The 24820-nt window shown below is 40.4% G+C and overlaps 1 protein-coding gene across 24 annotated transcripts in view; it reads right to left on the bottom strand.

Moving 5' to 3' along the window:
- The window catches only part of NRXN3 (neurexin 3), a 967067-nt gene that overhangs the window by 853767 nt on the left and 88480 nt on the right, over window positions 1-24820 (bottom strand). For 23 of the 24 annotated variants that reach the window (XM_033061705.1, XM_033061719.1, XM_033061707.1 and 20 more), the window contains exons 4-5: window positions 15804-15833; window positions 12732-12743 (exon numbers count right to left, since the gene is read on the bottom strand). In XM_033061705.1, the coding sequence (XP_032917596.1) occupies window positions 12732-12743; window positions 15804-15833 (42 nt within the window). Of the gene's footprint in view, window positions 1-4700; window positions 4757-12731; window positions 12744-15803; window positions 15834-24820 lie in introns of those variants that run through there. The other variant, XM_033061712.1, reaches the window with a different exon arrangement.

A 24820-nucleotide genomic window follows, 5' to 3' on the forward strand; every position in this document is an offset into this window, starting at 1 on the left:
TGCTGCACTGTAAATCCATGCAGTGCCAGAGTAAGATTTGAATAACAGAGCTAAAGATGAACTCAACTCTTTGCTTAGGGCTACTGCCCAAAGTCCAGGCTCCCATCAGGGATGACTTTGACCAGGTCCTGTAGAAGCACAAGCCAGTCCCCAGTTTGCAGGTAAGGTACAGCATGACCCAGCCTTGCAAACTCTGTTGCCCCTACAGAGTCTGAGCATGCCAATCCCATGGGGCAGTTTCTCTTTTCATCCAATGAGGAGGATGGGCCCCCCCTTTTCTACTTGTGTCTGCCCATTACACCAAGGGAGAAATAAGAGATGGGCAGAAATAAATCAAAACATCTAAAATCATTCGTGACCACAATGTGGGGCATAAGAATATTCTATCATTTTCTTTTGTACTTACTACCCAAAAACGAAGTACACTTACAGAGTAATTAATTTCACTTCATGCAACATAAGACAAGAAAGTTATCGCCACTTCCATTTCACACATGGTCAAGCTGAGGTTCACTGTGGGCAATCAGAACAGCCTGAAGCAAAATCAGAGCAACCAAGAACTGAACTGAAGACTGTAGATCTTGTGCCTTAACACTCCCTTTCCTTTCTCAGCATGACCTCCTCCCAAGCTGAGATGCTACTTTTCCATATTCAAAAGTATTACTTTCCTCCCTTGAGAGACCTGAAGGCTGAGCTGGCTTCTTTCTCTTTGCTTAGAGAAAAAAAAAAAAAAAAAAAAAAGAAGAAACCACATCCACAAACACACCCCAAAGGCAGTCTTATTTAATCCCAGTGTAATTCCCACTGCTTTTTCATAATCCTTTCACCTGTGAGATAATTGCCAGCATTCTGGGAAGAACTCAATGCTAATCATAGACTTGCATAAAAAGAGACAAAGAACCAGATAAAACAGTCTAAAGGAAATCACAAGGCCTGATTTAATCATGCACACACATATCCACTCCAGACACCCTGCTGAACTTAGCCTCTTTCACAACAGATGAAAGGTCTGCTAATGGGCCTGGAGGAGAAGGCCATAAAAAGCAATGTCAGTAAATAAAGGCTTTAGTCTTCTCCTACTGCATTGTGGAATGAGGCATCACAAAAATCAAATGCTAAAATAAGCTACCAACAGTAATACCTACTTGCCTAATACTCAAGAAAAGATCTGTGGGGATATTTTCCCCGTCTTATTCTGTCCAGAAAACCAGTGTTCACAACAGATTCCTTTTCCACCACTTTAGCTAGGACACTCCTCCCAGACAAGAGTATGTATATTTCTACTACTCTTCCTTCTGCTTCCCTTCCTCTTTCCACTGCTGATGCACTTCTCTTCACCTGAAAAAACATTTCCACTCCTTGAACTATTTAAACGCCTTAGTTCTTTTCCACTTGCCCTTAAATTTCATGCCTTCAATAAGAAACCCACATTATCTCTGTGTGCTCATATGTACTTTCCAAAAAATTCCTTACACAGCACACTCAGGGCACCTTTGCATTATGATAGGTTATTCCCTTCTGTAGAATTTTTTACAGAGAATATGTGTCATTTCCCTTTGTAAAACATGATTGCTATTTCTGTGGTCATGTACATGTTTATCAATAGATAAATATAGTTTTAATCTTTTTAGAGTGTTGCTCTAGCAAGTGGAATCTAATTGGGAGAGTCCTTGGTATAGGAGGCAAGTTATTTAGTGGTTTATAAAATAGATTGCACTGGTGCTTAGAGAAACAGGAATGGACAAGAGAACTCTGGCATTTATTGCCTGTTCTCCTCCAGCTCTCTCCATCTCTCTGTGCTTCTGCTCATTCAACTGTAAAACAAGGAAAACAAATAATTAACCTTCTTGCTGGACGGATGTGAAGCTGAATGATAATGCTTTGTACTTGCTGTGTATTGTTTTCAGGACACGCGCGAAGTGTCAATGCAGCAGCTCCTTGTGCAGTGGCGAAGGGCTTTTGTCCCCACTCCATGCTGCAGAGGCACAAAGGCCCCAACAATTCTCAGGGAAAGTCACTGCAGAGCCAAGAACATGCCTCTCACTTCTGAGGCCTCCACTAAGCATGATGCTATGCAGGAATGTACTCCAAGTATTTGTAAGACATCAGTTCAGGAGGTTGGTAAGTCGTCAACATGCTACATGGGCTCTGCTGATGACAAAAAAATCAGCACACATTAAAATGAGATTTTTTCACGAGATTCAATGATAGATATGGCTATACAAGGGAAGAAAAGTAATCACTCATAAGAATGGAGGTCATAATTCAGTATTTCTTAAAATGAACTGCTGAGAAATGGCCAACTGGAAATCCCAGCAAATAGAGCTGTAACAAGCTCAAGGCCAGAAAGAAGGGAATCAGTGTTTATCCACTGAGCTTATCAATATGAAAACTTGTAAAGAGGTTTCAATCTCCAAAATCGGTCAGATGGGAGAAGAGTCAAAGACAAAATGATTTCTGAAATAAATTTTTTTTCAGTTATTTTTGGAAGACAAAAAGGAGGGACATTGGTACATTGGAAAGCTGACAAAAATCATTATTCTCTATAAATTGCTTTGACATTGTATAGGCAGTGACCTTCACAGCACTACCAGTTTAATGGCATTTACTTCAGCAGTAGCTGATTCCACTATTAAACAGGGATGCATAGCACAAGATTACACAACTAAATCACTCTTGTAAATATTTAATATCATTGCCTTTCTTTTTTTTTCTGCTTTTAACAAATCACTATCAAAGGCAGAGCACACAGTAGAAAATACATTTATTTATTCTATCCTGGAAAAAGCTTAGTGCTCATGCATTTTATCTATCTAGTTCTCCAAATGACTTTGACACTTGAAAGCCCTTGTGATCAAAACAGTCTGAAGGAAGGCAATTTTGCAACCATTTAAGAACTGATTTCATGCACTGATCAACATTTACTAAACTTGCCTGATGGAATAGCACAAAGTTTAACCCAGCAGATTGATAGCAAACACCTGAAGGAGAAAATTAGTAAGAAAACTGCACTGGTTTAAATAAGAGTACCTTAGAAGACAAAAAGAAAGAAAATCAGACATTCTTCTCTTCCCTGACACAAAAAAAAAAGAAAAAAAAAGAAAAAATCAGCATCTGGGAAATCAAAGGGAACCCTCATATTTCTGCCTGATAATACAATAAGTACTTCCAATACATAATACTTTCATTCCATTATGGACATACAGTCCATAATAAGTCCAGTGCATTTCCTGCAGCATAGCAGGAAATGAACTGTCCACAGATTTCTCTTAAAATACATCTGTTTTAAAGGCAGAGTCAATAGAGAGAACAAATAAATACAAGAATGTAAGAAAGAAAAATTACTACTGCGTGTCTCCAGTATCATATCTTAATATAAAATTGACTGATAAATTGAAATACTGAGCCTGGAATTGAGTACTTTAAGTATAGCAAGTAATTTCTAAAGAGAGCCTTACAATCTGAAAAGTCTGATTTTTCCAACTTTAGGCAAAGATTTTTTTTCACAATCTGGCATAAATGGTCTGTCACACAGTGGCAAAAATGATATTCTGTTCAAACTGCCAATGATCAATGCCATAAAGCATTCCTTATAACAGTATTAGTAGTAGCAGTAGTAGTAGTATTATAACAGTATTTCATGAGATAAGTTACAAAAGTTATGTTTCTTTTCAGCAGTTTCACAACAGGGGAAAGATAAATCAATGGATATTTAGGAACTGAAAAAATAATTTGGTAAACTGAAAAAGGAAACGACACATGTAGAACGCAGCTTGTACACATGCCTGCAGACTTCTGAGACTGTCTGCAGAGTAAGACTATCCAAAACAAATATGAAAATGGTCAGATAAATGTATTATTTGGGTGATGGAGTTGGCCAGTCCTGCAAGGCACTGGTGCCTGAAGCATGTGTGCCCTTCATCAGAGCTGGGAAATGCAAAATGCACAGCAATGCTAGGGCTATCCTGGGTTTTATAAAAGCTTGCAACATCTTTAATGCAGAGCTAAACGAAAGCCTGTAATCCCTGCGCTGCGCTGCAGCGACGTGCTCTCCCCTCACAGGACAAGCCAACAGCTATGCAAGATCCTTTTATCAACATTCACAGGGTTGGAAAATAACTGTTCACAGTTTGATTCCCAACATTATCGAGTGAACCAAGAATTGCTCAGAGAACGGGCAGCTGAATACACATGAAAAAGACAAAGGTTCTTCAGTGATATTTATTCTAGCCAAGTTTTAATATTTCAAGGCTTACAGCAACTAACTCTTTACATAATCAAATTTAATTATCTGATCCCAGCTGGTGATCAGAACATTCATCATCAACCTGGTCATTATTAATATACCAGCAATTAGGGAAATAAAGGTGTATGCTTCATAATGCTGGCTTAATACAATTCACTATACCTAATAAAACCCCAGCTCCCTTTAAAATACAATTATTTTAACATTTTTTACATTACATTTAACATTTACATTACTACTACTAACAACAAAAAAATCACAAAGATGTAGTATTTTAGCGCAAATACTGAATTTTTTTAAGTCTCCAATAAAAACAATTTGGTCAATTAAAAGAAATCATGCTTTGTTTTAGAAGTAATCTGACCCATAAACAATTCCCCAAACAAACTGTGATTTGACAGAAAAGCTTGATTAAAATGCATGCAATTTACACAATCAAATCATAAACACTTACCTACAAGTATTTCATACCATCTTCCTGCTCTACTGTAGGAGAGGAGGTGATTTCTCAGGCACCACTGTGTGGTACTGCTTGGCAAATGCTACTGACTTTTTAATGGTGACAACTGTGTACACAAATCCTAAAAGTACCAGTTCTGTTTAAAGCTTTTCCTCACAAAGCAATGCTGGTTAAGAACCGTTTCTATTAAATGCTTTGCAGTATTTTTAACAAGAGAACTAAGGCCATAATTTAGTGTGAATGATCCAGAATCCCTCAGGTTAGCGTTAGTTTTAGAGTCAGATTCTTCCCTGCCCTTTTTCTTTTACATCAGTGCATTTCCTCTGCTTCAGTATCAGGTAAACCACAATAAAATACTTTCAGAGCAGTGAAGAATATGGCTCTTAATATCATTGCATCAAACCTCTCAGTGTAAAAACACATCTAGTGTAAGACCAGTATCTCACAGAAAATCCTTCTGTAACAGAATTTGGGGACTTTATCCCTGTAGGTACACAACACATCCCCAAGTGCAAAACACCATTAATTTCTATAGGTTTCTCCAGCTGTTTAGGGAATGCAGTAGACTCAGCGCAGCAACTAGCAGGGCAGGTTATCAGGAACCAAAATTTCAAAACTAAAAGGCTTTCAAAGCAAATTAATATGCCACAACCTGTGAGAGCTGCATTCATACCTAATTCCTTGCTCTCTGCAGTGGTATTTTCTATTATGTTCCCTTATTTCATAGCCTATCAGTACCAATTTCTACACGTGCACTCAAAACTATTAAGGCTCTTGAAACAACTGAGGAAATGAAAACCAGCATGAGAAGGAGCTCTAGCTCCATGAAAGGGTGAGTACAGAAAAACAAATGAAGAGTTCTGGATGCCACAGGAAGATGTGCTTTGCCAAAATCAGAATCAAAACCCACAACACTGATGTGGGGAAAATCACACACCATTAGACATGAATTAGTAACTGACACACATGACCTTCTTCACACTAATAATTTTACAACCATTTGCATGGCGTGTTATTCCCTGATCTCTAGTCAAAATATTTACCAGTTGGTAAAGTACAGCAAATAAGGCTGCTTTTTGTAAGCTCCTAATTTTAATGTACAAGATCCAGCTTACACAGCACATATTTTCTAAATTGTTCAATACCATAATGTTATCTCTCTAGTCCACAGAAGGCCACAAGGAGCCTTAAAACAGGAAATTCCCCTCTTTCACAGGGTCTCCTATTTTTGCAAGACTGATGTGTGTGACAGAGTCTATTTCAGTTCCTGATGGCATTATCATCACTTTGCTGCATTACCATAAAGCCCAGGAAATAAGCTATTACCTACCACACTCCTCCCAAACGTTATCACAGACAATCATGCACTCACAAAATGGCATTAACTGTGAGAATTAGAGTCCATTTAAACTGCAGCTGTTCCTTCATTCCTAAATAGGTTCTTAGATCAAAACTTCTCCCTGACTGGTCTCATTAGTGAATGTCCATTTCAACATGAAGAAGAAAAAGATGACTTCAAAAAATTTTGTGTTTTACAGGTAACATTTCTTCCTTGTAATACAACAACCAGGTAAGTAACATTAAAATAAAGAATTTTTCAAAAGATGCAGTGGATGTTTTAGCTTTCAAATTTGTGAGTTGAAACTTTGCCTTTAAATCATCTCTGGCAAAAGAAATTAACCTGTAATTTTGATTTTCTATTTCTAGTTTCTCTTATTTTCAGAATCTCAAGTTTCAATTATTTAAGGGAAAGATGTTCTATTTTTAACAACAATACTAACTCTGCATTTGCTGTTAAATGCAAAACTTAAATCCTAGATTTAATATACATGCTGGTGTTCTGTTCAGCTAAAAACCAATGCCCTAGAACAGTCCAAACCCCCACAACCCTGCATTCTGTTATTATCAAAAAACCGCACAGATTATTATGTTTTATTTCCCACTCTGTTTCTTTGTCTCTTTGTTACCATCCACTGGAAGGGCTTCAATCTGCAGAGAAAAAACACTTTCAAATCTAAACTGAAAAACCTAAATGTCAGGAAAATGCACAATGTCTCTTTAAGAGTCAACAGTAAATTAACTTGCCCATAACAGTGCAATAATTAGCAGTTAGTAGCTTATTAAATGGATGGCAAAGGCCAAGCTGCCATCTGGGATCTCCAGTTTCTTGTGATTGTTATTATGTCAAGATGTGCAACTTGCATTAGCTTTCATGTCACTGCGCTTGCCCTTACTTTACATGTAAATTTTAATGAAACATACAGCACTTTAAAAATCAGACATCCATCAAAAGTGCTATTAGCCTGCCTTTTACAAAGCACGTGGCCTCTTTTGCTACCTCTGCATCTCTACACACCACTGAATGCCTCAAATGAAGAAAACAGAGGAAGGGCGGGGGGGGGGGGAGGGGAACCTTTCAGTGTTATCAATTAAGTACTCTCTGGGCAGAGAGAAACTTGAGCTTCACTGAAAACAGAAGACTACAATAGAGACTAAGATGACAATATTTTAGCTCCTGTTTATACACAACACAACCACAATGCCTTTAACTCTCACAGGAATCATTCTTCTTAATAAAAATGAAAGCCACAAAGAATCAGCTGCTTATTCACGTATCAGAAAGACAGTTTTAAAACAAGGCTGAAAGAAAACATGTAAGAAAAAATTAATTACCTATAAACTACAAAATACTTGACATAGGATTAAACATCTTATGCATACACAATATTTGTAAACACACATGCTCATAAACACAAAAATAATTCAACAGAACTGTCCTATTATGTTTTCGTTCATAAATAAATTACAAAAGGTATAAAAAGAAAAATAAGAAATCTATTGCTTTGCATTAGCTGATATTGAACATTTAAGTGACTTCATCCCCCAAATTTAGAAAATGTCATCTTGACTGAAATACAAAGAAATAGCATTAATGCCTTGCAGAAATGCCACCCAATATCTTACATTTTAAATTTATCAACTATCAATCACCTCTAATTAGACTTCAAGAAATTACAGTAATTTCACGACCATAAGGCGCACCGGACTATAAAGCGCACCCCCGGGGAGTCAGCAAAATTCGCAACTTTGTAGATCAGATAAGGCACACCGGACTATAACACACACTTTTTTTTTGCAGCGAGGCTCCGCCCCCAGCTCCCCCTACGCGGTTTCTGGCCGAGGCCCCGCCTCAACCTGGCAACCATTGGCCCCCGAGCCTGCCCGTACCCAGCAAGGACGGTGCCACGGGCCCCCAGGCCTGCCTGTATCCGGCGGGGCTGGGGCATGCCCGCTGCTGCTCCGTGCTGCCTCTCCGGGGCCGGGCTACGGCTGCCACCCCTCCATGCCCCCTCCACAGGGCAGGGGCGTGCCTCTGGAGGGGCTGTCCCACCTCCACGGGGCCGGGCTATGCCTGTGGGGGGGCCTTCCCACCTCCACAGGGCCAGGGCGTACCTCTGGAGGGGCCGTCCCACCTCCACAGGGCCGGGGAGTGCCCGCCACTGCTCCGCCCCACCTCCACCTGGCAGCCATGGCCCTGCCGGCTCACCCCGCGGCTCGCAGCTCACACTTCCGGGTAGGCAAATTTCTGAACTTTGTCCATTATATAAGGCGCACCGGACTATAAGGCGCACTTCCAGGTTTGGGGGAAAATTTTAGTCAAAAGGGTGCACCTTATAGTAGTGAAATTACTGTACATTAAAATATTCCTTTTTTCCCTAAATAAAATATAAAACCAGCAGCAAGAACTCACTAACCAAAAAAATTTATGCCAGCTAATCATAAAATAAACAACTTGGTTTTTTAAAAAAATAGTCATGAAGAGTAAAGTTCAAACTGAAAGTCACCATCTTTATAATCCTGTATAAGATTTTTTCTCACCAAAGGAAAACAAAACCACTACCACACATATTTTAGAGTCCTTTCATTAATACTTTGAATTGTAGAAACCAAAACAATACAGTATTACCATTTAAAACCCAAATACTAAGATACCTTACAGGGCAAAGCAGAGCTTAAAAAACACTGCCAAGGCTGGCAAGAACAATGTAGTGTTGTTTTTCCCTTGTATAATTAGACTTTTAGAGAGCACAGACAATTTAATTTGCTACTGATGTTTCACTTCAACATTTGCATAAACTCTTGGCCATTCAGCTGGACTTATTCACATACAACCATAGAACCATTTAGTCTGGAAAAGACATTTAAGGTCATCAAGTCCAACCTCCAGCACTTCCAAGTCCATCACTAAACTGTATCCATGAGCACCCCATCTACACATCTTTTAAGCATCTCCAGGACTGGCAAGTCACCCACTGCCCTGGGCAGCCTGTTCCCATGTTTGACAACTCTTTCCATAAAAAAATTTTTAATAATATCCAATCTAAATCCATCCATGGTGCAACTTGAGGCCATTTCCCTTCATTCTATCTCTTGTTACTGGGATGAAGAGGCTACACCCTACAATCTTGCTACACCCTCCTTCCAGGTAGTTGTAGAGAGCAATGAGGTCTCCCCTGAGCCTCTTTATTTCTCCAGGTTAAACAACCCCAGATCCTTCAGCTGCTCCTCATCAGAGTTGTGCTCCGAAGCCTTCACCAGCTCCCTTGCCCTTCTGTGGACTCACTTCAGCACCTCAACGTCTTTCTTGTAACAAGGAGCACAGAACTGGACACAGCACTCAAGGTGCAGCCTCAACAAGTACAAGGGATGACCACTGCCCTGGTCCTGCTGGCTACACTATTTCTGAAACAAGCTAATACAAATCCTAATGATATTGCTGGTGAAAATGAACTTGAAAGTATTTTCCTGATCAGTAAGGTCCAGTCATTTCCTTCTATTCAAGCCCACAAATGCAATTTCATTTTTCCTGTGCCATTACCTTCAGGTCAGTATTATTGAACAGCTCAAAGAAATAAGAACCTCATTCTCTGAGAGCAATGCTGAACCTTCCAAGACTTAAAAGATCTACTTGAGTTAAGAGCAGGTAGGACTAAAGCAGATAATCTGATTTTACAATGCAGATTATTAAACAGTGAAATTGGCCTTTGGTCCACACAACACACATTTTTGAAAATCCCACTCTTTCGCTTCCCTCTCTCTTTTTAAAGAAAAAAACCTACTTCACACTGAAAATGACTGGGCAGTTGTGTAATTTACACTGAGCACAACTACTGATGGAAGGAAGGAGCCACATGCCTTGGAGAAGAACCAGCAGTCTGCAGACTGCATGGGTGCTACAGGGTGTCCTGTGCACACCCAGAAACAGCCTCACTGGTTGTTCTGTGTCAGAGAGGGCATCTTCAGTTCTTTGGGTTCTTGGCCCACTGGATTCAATGTAAATTTTGCTATTGCCTTCAAGAAAACAAAGGACTTAATTCACCAAAAACAGCAGATTCCCACCAGGAATACAGACCATTTTCAAAGGGGCCATGAGCCTCAGTAGAAGTCGGATCCAAACCAAGAGTGAGGGTAAAACAAAACCCACATCGTGGAAGGTAGCAAAATGGCAAATAATCATTTCCTTAATAAAGACTTCTAAGAGGACAAATAATATGGAAGAAGGTGATAACATATTAACTCCAGTCGCAAATTAAAGTTGGATATTTATAATTTCCTTTGATATCATTTACTTGTGGGGAAGCATTAAGGAAGTAAACTTAATATAATTGTTCCTTAATTGCCAGTACCTCTCCAGAAGAGGTCATATTCTGCAATTCTTACCAAACTAAACAAAACTCCTTGCTCATCACATGTTTACCTCACCTCCATGACAGGTTCCACACCTCAAATAAGAACTCAATGCATTTAACCTGAAACTTCAGGTCTGATTAAAATGCAAATTATTGTCTGTATCTCAACTACTCTAGGTATTACTGCAGAACACCTATACTTCAACTTTTCAGGAACTTATTTTTAAAAAAAGTTAAAATCTCCTGAACATTTTAAAACTTATAGATGCAGAGAAAGCCTATTTACTGCAGTGGAAACAACTAATCAAACATTTGCTTTAAATTATGAATGCAAAGTCACAGACCACTATATGCTGTGAAGAAGTTTTATGAAATCAAATACATCACATCCAAAATGAAATCAAATACATCATATCCTTTGGTTACATACATGACATGAGACAGAGTTGTTGCCAGTTTTTACTAAAAGCTACAAGAATGGCAAAAAATATGAACCTTCCATGCAAGCACTAAAGGCATCTGGTACCATTTTCTCTGTGAGCTGAAGGCCATGTGTGGGTTCAAAAATTACAGTTTGAGCCCTCTGAAAGCAATGCCATTCTTCACACAGACTGACAATTCTCTGACAAAATCATTTGCTATTACTAGAGCTAAAAACTACACAGAGCTGGGAATTGAAATTATATTCTCACCCGGTGACACAATAAATTTTCAGTACATATTAATTAATTGTGGACTATATGTTATAATCCTCATGCCTACCAGCTCACTTAGGAGATTTGCCTTGGAGAAGACTTTCAGCTTAGTCCTACACAGGCTGGCCTGAAGCATAAATGCCACCCAAGAAAAGAACATGAACTAAGGTCACACAAGACTTGCCCTGATCTACACCAATCCTTAAACCACACTAAGCCATACAGGCACAGTAACATTTTATATGGTCTGCTTAGAGCTTCAGGTTTTCATATTTTTAACAGTGTTTATATGTGATTATTATGTTCTGATGTTCACCTCTTGCTAAGAAGATAGCTGAGTACAGCTTAGATATTACCCTCCATCACCCAAGTTTAGAGAGACTAGAAAAACTACGAAATTAATTATTGCAATATTTTTCCAACCTCAAAATAGAATAATATTGATTACATAATGTATTCCATCACAGAGAATTCAACAATACAAAATTGTTAGAAGAAAGCTGTGCATCAGAAAAAGGAATCATACAAATTAAGGAGTTTAATATGCCATTGTGCTCCCCAGAATTCAGATATTACAGGAGTAGTAATTATGGAGCAGAGACTACTTATGCCTCAAAGGAAAGTTATTATGAACAAATCCTCTGAGCTCATATGCCTCCCAAATTCATAGTTGCACAACTAGTCATTTCATTCCCCAGTGTCTTACCAGCATGGATACAGCAACGTCCTCCAACATGTTCAAATCATGCTAATAAATAGATCAGATTTTTCAGCAGTGTATTCATTGGAACGGAGTAAGCCTCAGCATAACAAAACCCTTTAATCTTTCTCATTGGAAACTATGGTCAAAGAAAAGATTTTTCTCAAGCCATATTTATAATTTATCAATCAATCTCCACTTTCCCTTCCAGTTCAACTGAAGACCCATTGCAAGTTAGCAGCATTCTGCATTTTTGGCAGTTTTGATAAGGGATGGATGACTGCCCTCAGCACATCTAACATAGGTGTGAGCTGCTGAAGAGCAAGCTGGAGCCCCAGAGCAGTCTAGCATGTCCTGAGCTGTACTGGGCTGCAACGGAAATGGACCTCTGTTTAGCAGTGCTGATTACTTCTGCTTCCTCTGCAGCTTTATTTGCAACTCAATTTGTCTTTGAGAAACACCTCTGCACTACCAGAAATTATGGGAAACAGAGCCAGGGGAAGAAATGATAGCTCAAAAAACCTCCATTTTGAAGGGTACTGGACAAACCCAGGTTCTGCTGCCACCAATACCAGTAGCAAGCTTACCAGCAGTGACATCACTCTAGTGCAAGTGTCAGCAGGATGAGCTCACGGGCCTATAGCTCTATCCTTGACTGAATTGACAATCCCTTTGCAACCCAGCACCACCAACTACAGGTGGCCTGACACTGCACAGCCCATATTTAGAGTGAACAGGGAGAAAATAACATCACTTATGAAGGCCTTAAAGCATTAATCTTAATAAATATTTCCTCCATTATTCAATACAAAATATTATTATGAAACTTTTAAAACTAAAAGCATGAAGTTCCAATATGAAACGCATTCATAAAAATACACTTTGCCCATCAACAAACATTTTACAAGCAATGAAGTCTTAGAAAGAATGTGATCTCTACCTTTACTTCTACCTACAGACAGGAAGGTGTGTGTCCAGTTAAGAAGAGGAACAAGAGAGGTGTCCACCACGGAGGAGGCAAAAGAGAAGAGAAGGAGGAAGCAGAAAAAAACCAGAAAAATGTCACTGGCCATACTTAGAAAAACAAGGAAATGAGCATATTTATCTAGCAGCCAAACCCAACAAAACACAATGTCAAGGGAAAAACGAGAGACACACCACAAATAAAGCACAAAGCAAAGCTTAAACCACTGACAGTACAATCAGAAGCTGCCTGGTTAAGCTTTAATTTGATTTTCTACTGAGAAATGCAAACTGCTCATGCAATACCACGCCAGTGATATGCCTCAATCCACGTCAAATTCAAAACAGCAAGGGAAACAACAGAATAGGACAGGAAAAAAATAAATCTCATGGTAATGTATTTGCTAAACACATCTCACCTACCAGAGCTAATGTATTTGTATATAATGTTGACATTGCATATTTACTCACATATATACATTTACATATTTTACATCCATCATATTTTTATAGAGAGTAAATATTTATCAAAAGGCAATATCTGTGAGTTTGTTGGCAAAGAAAGGCAAAGCCACTGTTCCCTGATGTGTCATAGATAAACAAAGGTGGCTAAAGTTGCCAGAAGCCAATAGTTTTCACATTTTTTGCCAGATGAGGGAGTATAGAATTGCTGATGACCGGCCTGAGTAGGTCATGCAAGTCTTCATGAGCCAGCTGGGATGTAACTTGTAATTTAAATGTCCAAGTGCAACTGTTTACATAATCCAGTGCTAAATCACAGACTACTACAAAGAATTGTTCAGTGTTACTGAGAATGAAAGTGGCCATCAACTGTTCTGATCACTTCCAATATGCCTTCCTCTGTCAAAACAGCTTGCCATACTCAGCTGCATCCTGAGCAACTAGGACCTACCGAAGGGACCTGTCTGTTGGATGGTCAGCACAACCTCTGAACCATAAGCCCAGTTCACAGTAAGTGGGAAGAGAGGAGCTCAGTACTTTCCAGAGTTTAGTCAGATGCTCCACATCCCAAACACCGTTGTCTTGACATACACCTATAGAGAGCCCAATTCTCCTATCTTCCCTACCACACAGGGATGTTAAGCAGTATAGAAATTATTAAGTAAGCCTCTACTTCACTTCTGATTATTACCTAACCTTCCATGACCTCAGAGCAGACATCTGTCTTGAAAAATAGAATAAAAACTGATTATGTCTTAAGTCTTTCTACATTTCACTGAGATACATAGAAATTATGTGTGTTTTACTCAAGCACCTAATTAATCTTTAGCCTTCAGAGGCATTGTGTACTATCTTACTAACACCTTGGGCAGTCTGTCCTCAGATACAGGCTTACTTCATGCCTAAAAAACTTTTGCGTATATTTAGTCTAAGAAAGGCTCATCAGGCTTTAGAGTCAAAACTTTCATTTTCTCTCCATAGGCCAAACACTTTGTCTGGTCTTCCTAGTGTACCGCTTGCACATGCCTTGCATTAAGTCATTTAACTTCTGAATTCCAAAGACTAGAAGGCATCAGGAGTGCTGCTAAATCCTGTGCACCCATGTCGGTATGACACTGGCACTGTCAGAGGAAAACAGAATCACAATTCTCCTCACTCTACCTGTTCTCACCAGCTTCTGACTCCACACCCTCGCAGTACAAAATGGGACTAATTATCCCATCCTGTCACAGCCAATAGATCTGTAACTCAGTGCAGGCTGAAGTATTAAATTGTAACCTCTGATCTGGGCCCAGATACCATTTGTAGCCCAATATGGGGTTAACCATGTTGTTCTTCTAAACTATTTTGTTCTGTGTGTATTTGAGTACAGTAATTTCACGATTACAAGCCACACGGACTATAAGCCACATCTACGGGTGTTGGCAACATTTCGTTCTTCGTCCATAAATTAGCCGCATCTGATTATAAGCTGCTCTGTCATTTGCAGCGAGGACAAAGTTGCCAAATAGTAACAGAATCATGGGATCGCGGGGTTTACTGGCTCGGCTCGGGCTGTGCAGGCTTGGCCCACTTGGGGCTGCCGACAGGGCCAGGTGGCCCAGCTCGGCGGGGCCGCTCAGTGGGGCCGTTCAGGGCCGGCTGCCGCTGGGCTCACTCGCCCCAGCTCGGCGCCGCACCACGGTGGCAGGCGGCGACGGAGCCCGCCGGCACCCACGGCGGTGGCGGCAGGAGGGGAAGGAGCACCCCCGCTCCCGCGGCAGCAGGCGAGGGCAGAGCCTGCCTGCTCCTGCAGTGGCAGGCAGGGGCAGGAGCCCCCCGCTTCCCCCACGGGTTGTGGGGATGGCAGCACGGAGCCCCCGCCTCCCTCCCCACCCCGTGCTGCCGGCACTAGGCCTGCCTCCACCCGCCACACAACAGTGTAACCAATTTGTAACAATTGCAAAATCCTGGGTTTTACTGGCAGGTGCTCAGCTCGGCACCCTGGCTGGCACTTCCGGGGTTGAAAATTTCAGAAAATTTTTCACATATTAGCCACTCCTGAATGTAAGCCGCATTTCCGGGGTGGGAGCAAAATTTTAGTCAAAATGGTGCGGCTTATAATCATGAAATTACTGTATTTTAAATTGCAGACACAGGACTTACAGGCCATTATATGCAAATTTCCTCAGGATTCATAATGAGTTATGATCATGCCACAAAGGCTATCCACATTTTTTGTAATAACTGTACTCTTAAAATAAAGACCAACATTGAGGTCTACATTTAGTAGGCAGGAGTGGGAGTCATTACAAAGAGAAAGAAATGGCAAGATAAAGTAGTTGGTGGGCTGCATGGAAGAGGGATGCATACCTTTTGCATGATTATTACTATCATGAAATCATTTCATGCTCCCTCCTGGCCATCTGAGTCCTAGGTTGACAAGAAGCCTTGGCTCATGAGACACAGAGGCAAAAATGCAAATGGCTTGACTGGCACTCTATAAGCTTAGTTGCTCTTATTATGCAAAGCCCAGCCCAGAAAAGCAGCAGAGACAAATCTCTTTCATGATCAGTGACAGAAACAAAGAAAAAGTAGAAGGACTTACCTTGTTCACCCATCATCAGGTGTGAGAGGCCTGAGAGATAGAGAGAGAGAGGAAGTAAGAGAAAAAGAACAAAACTGAAAGAAGCAGCAATATCCATGCACACTAGTCACAGTCCAATACCCATCAGGATTGGAGCTCACATACTTGAACTAGACCAAGTATGGTTGTAGCACACAGGGTACAAACATTTGCAGGTGCTGCTTTCCACACTGAGCAGGAAAGCACCTATCTGGTAGAATACACCCACTGCTCATTGCAGAACTGTGTCTGAGGTTCAGCACACCCCTTGGAGGTGGGGGCAACCCCAGAGGCACCTCTCACCACTGTAGCTAAATGGTCTATGAAAGCCAAGGTCTGCAATGAGCTATTGCTCCTCTGGAGAAATACAGAAATAACTTCTCCTCAGCTAAAGACTTTAAATTCAAGATTGCAGTGGTCAGTAAAAGGGAGGCCATGAGCATACCACACCTGCTTCAGATGAATCCTCTGATCTAAACGCATACACATACACAAAGCTATCATTATTGGCCATGTGGTTTCATTGTGTATTTTTAGGAGTCTATCAACACTGCTCACACCTACTAATTAGACACCAGTACACCACACATAGCAAGGACTAAAAAAATTACCTGTAACCTATTTAAATACACCTCCACACCATTTTTGGGAAGAACTGCAGATTCAGTTTCCTAGGACAGGGTGTTACTTTATGACTCTATAGCTAAAGCTAGTCATCAGTTTCACAACTGAAGGTAAAGCCAGAAAGCAGCATAGTTCCCCTCAGCAGAGACAGCCATTGTCAGCTCTGCAGATGAGGTTGTAGTGTTTACTCTACTCTCTGATAATTCTTTCTGGCACAAACCTTCTTTGTTTCAATCAAATTCTACGTCTACACCCAATTTTCAAGTGGGTTTACTGTACTGTATTCATACAAATATTGCTTAAATATGTCTGTATATATATCCATGCACAAGCCATTAAACATGAAGTAACCCATTAAGCAGTTTTGTGACACAAGACATCACAGAATTAATGTAACAAATCAAGTCCTACACACTCAAGCCATGAGGAACTCCTTTCACACTGGTTCCCTGACCAACTTCCCTTAGCAGGATTCCTTCTCACATCTCCTACCTCTCATAGTACTTAATATGGCAGGGGCTTCGATACATGCACATGCACACCAAACACCCTGTATTTTAAGTCAGTTTTTTAATCAAATAGGGCTGTGACTTTTTAATTTCATGGAGGTTGAGAGGTCAAATGAATGTATTAGAATTAGAATTTTCAACAAGCAGCATGCTGAGTTTGAATTTGTTTATTCCTTTCTCTTTCATGGTTTTCCTTTGCGCTGGCTGGAGAAATCTAAAATCCAGATCATCCTACGAATATGTTCACCCACAGAGAACTTCAAGCCAGATAAGGGGATTAATAATTGTACAGTCTAAGGAATGCAAATACCTTAATGTTCTTGAAGATTATTGTGGATTTAGAAAAATAATCAGAAACATAACATAGGTTTAGATTCTTTTAGGTCTTTTAGCTATAAATAAACTGTAGGACACTTCTGGTTTAAATTACAAGATATAATTCAGTGAATCATTTGCTCCGCTAGGAGAGTGGGTTGAATTTTTGTCTCTATTTATGGCCACTGACCCCATCATTCTTGGCAGGTAAATCTTAGGTGTGATCAAATGGACACTTGAAAGTCACCATAAAAGGCAGGAAGACAAAAGTATAATTATTGGGACCTACAGTGCACAGAATCCCTGTACCAATGCCAAAAAATGTGAAAAGTCTAGAAGGTGTCAGTATCACATCAGCAGAAACTGGCTGAACAGGGAGAGGACATCAGATCCAAAGCAGAGATGGGGATCCTGAGGCTTTGTACAGGGCAGGACACAAAAGTCATACCTAAGAGGCTCAGCATCAACAGGTGCAGCTACTGGGGATGGCAAGGGTTTTGCCCACTTGGTCACAAAAATGAGGAACCTCCAAAGAAGGTTCAAAGCAAGAGCCTACAGTAAACACCCTAAATCACACCATAAGAAGATCCATTTTGTCTCCACCAGCCAAAGAAGAGCTTTGAAGATCTCAGAAGGTCAGGAATGTCAACATCCCTTTTTGTCCTTATCCCCAGAAGGCCAATGCCATGTGCCCTATCTGTCAGGCACATCAGCCAGATGCATTCCCACAAGCCCTCTGCCTGCAGATGAGGAGTGAGCATACCCCCAAATAAATGAAATGTAGTGGCCCCCAATTTGGCTTTGCTTCAAATGCCTGCAAAAAAAAAGTATCCCCAAGGAATATGCTGGCACTTTCTGTTTCTTCACAGAATTGAAATAACACAGCAGCCATGGTACTGGTATTGCATGTACCTCTTGATCTTCTAGTCCCAACTCAATAATGAAAGCAGGGAGATTAATGAAAAATTATGCCCTCTTCCTCAATGCTACTTCTTCCTTTTTTAAAATAGGAAGAAAAATGAAGGTGGACCTGGAGACAGAACAAAAAAACAGTACTGTATCATAAATTGTCCATCTACAGAGACCCTTATTTTAACAAAAAGAGTACCAACAGAATTCCAGATTCATCAGTGGATAAAATAATAATATAAATTATGAAATAAAATATCAGCTTTTCTCATCTGAACATATTTCTGCCTTGAATTTTAAATTAGAAGTGAAAATTAGTGTATTTATTTCCAGGAAAATGTCATTAACAACCAAAACTTTCAACCATTGAGAGATAAAATCTGTGACATTTGCAACATGTGTAACAAAGGCCTCAAATCAGCCAGAGTAAACTCAACATGGAAAATGTGAACTGACATAGTTGTCTCACCTTTACATCAGTTTCAAGACATGACAAGATACTAAAACAATTTTAAAATCATAAAAGTCAAAGCCACCTCCAGGTGGAATGGGGTAACGCTATTGGACTGTAAGAAACTAATATGGCATTCAACACATCAATGCAAGAGCTGTACAAATTGTTCAGACCTGCAAACTAGACCAGATTTTTCCAGATCAATGGGGACACCTATCATCATGCTATTTGGGCAGCAAAGATAAGCAAGTTTTCTAGCAGGCTTAGGATGTAAATGAACTCATTAGGCCCCAAAGCACATTATTCACATATTCCACCATTGTTTGTGCCAACAGCAATCCCATTTCAGAAGAATCTTATCAGTAAATATGATTTTCCACCTAAACACAGGTGAAACATATTTTCCTTTTAATCTTGGATCTTTTGAAACAAGAAACTTTGATTATAGTGTCTCAGCTATTAGGAAACCCAGCCAGTGTAGAACTTGGAAAAGGTGAATAAGAATCTGCATGAGCTCTAGGAGCCAGGGGGTTTCATGTTTTTCTAAACCAATCTAGTCATACTTAAAATAATTTACTGGCTGGACAGTACTGCTGCCCAACAAAAATGGTGTGCAGTAAGTGGTCTGGAAAAGGTTAAGGAAAACCTCAGAACAAATGGCTCATGTGCCTGTCAAGAAATTTTATGTCAAAGTGAAGAATCTGGTGACTTTCTATTCCTGAACTTCAAACGTGAGTGACAGTAAGGACAAGCACACGGCTTCAGAGGAAAACTCTCAACAGGTTTTTTACATAAACATCTGCTTGTACTCAGCCTCTGGAAACCCAGCTTCTTTGAACTCAGCAGTAATGTGAAGAGAAAGCAGCCTGTTTCTTCAGAACATCAGTTTGTTATTAAAATAATATGTTCATTGCTGAGGGCAGACAGACCCAAAGTATGCTCTCTGGTTGTGATATATACCTGCCACAACTGATTCTTTAACCTACTACCCAATCGGTATTGTTTTCTTAAATTTAAAATGAAACTCCCCTGATCTCAAAGAAACAGTTTAAACTATTTTTTTTTAATTGTAAGCCATCTGTTTTCTATATCAAAATAGTAAAATTAAGTGGCTCTAATTTTACTAAGTACCAAGGGCTAACTCTGAATTCTTATGAAGCCAGAAGGACATTTTTAAAAGTAGCTTCAGAGTACAATGATATGAAAGAGCAACATAGTTAACCAGCAGTCCTCATCTTTGAGGGTTTGCTAGGGGCAATTTTCAGTGTGGAGGAGAAAATATGGGAAACCTTGGAAACAGTTTGAATCCTGCTCCCTCCCACACTTAGCACTTAAAATGGAAAATAAAGCTACAAAACATAAGAAAGTGGGGATAGGACAAAACACAGCTGAGAGTGACAAGTGATTGCAGCAACAAAGGAAGATGGACTTGTTCATCTAGTTAATTATAGCTTCTCCTGTGCTACTGGGCCCATGATCTGGGGGTGTGCACGTGTGCGTGGGTGTGCACGCACTGCTGAATTGCTCTGCTAAGGCAGGCAGCCTCAGCACTTCCCTTTTAATGATGCTACCAAATTATTAGCCCAAAAGCTCTTAATGAGTGGGAAAAGAGACTGCCAGGCAGCAGCAGCAACCCAGAGCTCCCCTGGGGCAAGTTTGCCCAGACAGAATCTTTTTTCAGGGTATCAGGCTGCACGACCCATTCAGACAGGGCCAGCTGCAATGTATGTCTGAGATAGGACATCAGACCCTCTCGTCCAGGATATGCACAAAATCCTTTATGGCAAAGATGAAGAAAGAAATGCAAACCAGGGATTCTTCCAGAAATCAAATTACATCGAGAAGAGCACTCAGATGAGTACTGGAGTCTGTTGTTTTCACCTCCTTTCTGAATATGCTAAAACCAGCAGTTCCTTAAGAAATAGGCTTTTCTCTACTCTGAGTCTCATACCCCAGCTCTATTGGCAGCTCCCTTTTCTCTTAGTGAAGAGAATTGGCAATTTCTTTGTCTTCCATGTGGTCTTCATAAAATAGGTATCTTGAGGTTGCCCTAAAACCAAAAGCCCAAGGAAAATTCCCTAAGAATCCCCAGGTACCAAAAAAGAGGACATTCCAGCAGGGCCAAGCAATGGGACTCAGAAGCAGCAGCTTGTCTTGAGATATGAAGAAAGGATAAAGAAGCAAAACCATTCTGCAGCCTAGTTCAGACCTTTTACCTGCTAAACAGGTCAGCTTTGCCAAGAGGGTAACCTGATTTCTTGGCTGCTGGTGCACACGGGGCATTTTCCTTCTAACCCAGCAAAGCAGTAGCACGGTTGGGGAGGTCAGTTTGTTTGATTCAACCATGACACGCATGACAGCCAAGGGGCTGCTCTCAGGCCCCAGCAGTGAGCCCAGCCAGGAGTGCAGTTTTGTTATTGTAGCCGCAGGCCCACTTCCAATCCAATTACATACAACAGCTGTGCTAGCTCCTCTTTCCCATCCCCTTTCCTTCCTCTGCTATGTAATTCCATGATAGGTTTTGTCATTATCAGAGGCAGTGAGTCAGGGTGAATGGCATCTACTTTGAGTGATCAAAGGAATATGAGATAGAAATCAAAGAGAAAGTTGTTTACCCCAACGTCTGTGGAAGCAATAGTGAAAAAACCATAATATCTCCTTTCACTCCAACAGTATTTCCACATTCCATGTGGCACTCTCCTAGGGCTAAAATCATGGTGGTATTTGAAAACATGAAAACAAACATGCAAGTGTTCACAAAGATGGCCACATGCTCAAGAGAATTGCATGTGCAAGACCCAAGAATAAATGCATTTTATGACTAATCTACAAAATGTGTATCACTGCATAACGTAACACCTGATCAAGTAGGTGCAAAAGTTGGGAAAAGAACTGTTAGACATGGAATACAGTTCTTCAGCTTAGAAAAGATATCTCTGATAACATACATGATTGCAATAAAACTCCAATTGAGACACAGCAGGTGAACAGGAAATATCTTTTTCTTTATTTGTGGGAAACAAAAAATAGTCACTGAATGAAATTCTCACCTAACAGGTATAGAAACAACTGAACTAAAGTACTTTCCACATTTCAACCATTAAATAATGGGACTTGTTAGCACAGGATACAGTGGAGTTAAAAAATACAAGTGGATTAAGAAAAACAAAGATTTGCTATATCAAAAAAATAAATTAATCAGTGGCTGTAGAACAAAATTCTGGATGCAACATCAGGTCAAAAAGTCCTTGAAACAGCAATTACCAAAAAATACCAAGGTATTGGGATAAGACCTATGCTATCACAGTTTCCTAAACTTCCTCCAAAGCATCTGCTTTCATAAAAAGACACTTCTGGGATGGAGGAATTCTTGCTCTTGCCCTAGTGATGACTACTGCCATGGTTTTACAAGTACCTTTGCATGTAAGTAAAAAACATTCACATTCCAGCGTAAGAAAATTAGGGGACAGTATCTGTGCAAAGGGAACGCAAGAATCAAAATAATGGTGGCACCAATTGAAGAAGAACCTAAGGCATACATACTGGCTTCAAACTCCTAAGGAGGGGCACTGAAAATATGGCAATAGACGGATTCCTACTCTGACCTTGTACCTTTTGCGAACAGGACACTTCAGATGGGCTAAAACCTATCATTTTCATGGCCCAAAAAGCAGAGTTTTTCATTAAGGAAGCAGAAGCCAGCATAGAGGTACTGTATGACTTAAATGAACCTATGACATGGAATCAGAGAGACTGACTTTAACAGCAGACTTAAAGATTGTGTTTGAAAGATTAAAGACCTGGATCAAAAATATACTAATATGTTTATGCCTTCAACGATCTCTGCATCTTTGCGAAGGATTGCTTCAGGTAAACAAGGACTAATTTTTCCTCTGGAAACTACCTAGGTCTACTGGATTTTGCCCATTCAGTTACATGCAAACACTAGTCAGCGGTAAAATGATGACAGCCAAATGCCCAGAACTTAATCTCTTAGCCTCTTCCCCATAAACATTTTAAAAAATCTCTCCCACAGTAGGAATAAGCATGGGATGAATAGGAAAAGCACTATTTAAACTTTGACACACCCCTCCCACATATCAGTAACAGTCCCCATAATATCAAGGAACCGTATTTAGTTATTTCTCCTGCATATATTCTTCCACTTAAAAAAAAAAAAAAAAAAAAAAAGACAGAAGCATATAACTTTCTCTTTGATCTATTGGTCTTTTTCCAACTATTTATCTTTCAGAATCTATACCACTGGTAAAGAAGAGAAGGTGCAAAGAAAGAAGCAGATAATATGCAGAAGTGACAGAGGCATCCATTTTGCTCTGTGGTGCATGGCACTTCCCAGCCAGGCACTTAACCTCAGTACTAAGGCTCTTGACTCCATAATGTTCAGCCCCAACACTCAAACCAGGTTGTGAAGGTGAGGCTATAGCTACAACCCCAAAGGGAAAGATGAACTACTCAAAGAAGCTATTTCTCCTCTACATGACACAGTGAGTCAGTGACCCAGCCAAGTGCAGACAGCAACAATCCCAACTCCAGGACTGTTCAAAATGGGGTGTTGTTATTTTAGAACTGAGGCATTACATATGCAGGAAAGGTGGGTTAAAATCTGAGAAACTTCTTTTATATGTGGAATAAGCCAGATGGGATCAAGTTGGCTCTTGAAAAGAAAGTCCCTGTTGCTGGAGTGCCCCTTTTCACAAGCAGAGACCTCACAGCCAGGAAAGGCTTATGCTACACATTTCTGTTTTCTTTAAAAATAAACAACCTCTTTGCACCTTGGAGTAACTGCACCCAGCAGAATCCTGTGGTGCCCACTGCTGCCAGCCCCAGCCTATTCACAGCTACCTCCTCTTAGTGGGGAATTAGTTAGAACCAGTCTATTCAACAATAATGAATACTTATTTAATCAATGGGCTCTTTACAGCCCTTCTGCTGCCTGTGGGTAGTTACCATGAACACATAAAATTCCTAATTTGTCTTTCAAACAGTAGATGGTTAAAGTAACCATTCTGATAGGGGCCTGAGGCTCTGTCCTTACAATACAGATAGCTGGATAGCCAAATAGGTATAAAGTGTCTGCATAGCTTGGCAGGGAAGTGTAGAACCAAACTCCCTGGAGTCCATGTCACTGCTCAATCCCACAGCAGGACCAGTGCACCCAAGTGACAGAACCTTGTAATGAGGTATGGGTAACTGTCAGACTGAAAACATACGGATGATTGAGAGAACACATGGAAAAGCATTCACATGTCACTAGAATTCCACACGTGACGAAAATCCACATGAGAAAGCACACAGCAGTCCTGAAAACAAGAACACGTGTATGAGCAATGGGGAGAATAAAAAATGCACATCCGAGCATATAAATCATGAGAATAACAGGGCAGTAGGGCAGAAAAGCACAGTCAGAGAGTAGAAGGATGGACCACTCCATGGTGCCCACACTAACAGCAGTAGAGTCCTGGATGTGGCAGCTCTGCTTGGGTTCCTGCCAGTGATGCCATCAGTTCCTGCAATCTGGGAGATGTCCCTGATGTTACTTGAGGCATTGCTCATTACTGGCATAATGTCATATGTCCTACTGGTAGAGCATAGCAAGGCCATGCTTTCCCAATTCACTCATCCTCTGCCACACACATCAACATCTTCAGGATATTATGGAGAGTCTTGTGATTTAAAGCCTTTGGCACATGTCCTGTCAGATCCTGCCAAGACAAGAGGAAACAAGAATTCCTGGACACCTCAGACTGGGGCAGAGATGGTTTTGGCCTTGTAGATAACTCAAAAGATTGCATGTCAAAATTAACAGAGCCTTTCTTTCCAAAGCATGCCAGGTGACATTTGCCATTCAGCCGCTTCCATTCCCACTGCTGTTGGTTGAGACACACACAGAATGCAAAAGCTCTCAGCAGAACAAAAATGTGGCTGATGAGAGAAGCCAAAAAGCTAAGTATGCCAGGAAAATACCCAAGTGATGGGGTCTCCCTGCAACTCTTTGAAGTGATGCACAAGATCTGATTATCCACATGTAGAAAAGAAGCAAATTGAACACAACATATTCCACATTCAGATAACTCACTCCGAGTTAGGCTTAGCAAAAGATATGCAGAAAGCTGAGAAGGAAAAGAGCTTTGACTTGTCCATTATCCCATCCAGCCAGGGCAATGTAG

Source organism: Catharus ustulatus, chromosome 6 (genome assembly GCF_009819885.2).
Source record: "Catharus ustulatus isolate bCatUst1 chromosome 6, bCatUst1.pri.v2, whole genome shotgun sequence".
NCBI classification, from domain to species: domain Eukaryota; kingdom Metazoa; phylum Chordata; class Aves; order Passeriformes; family Turdidae; genus Catharus; species Catharus ustulatus.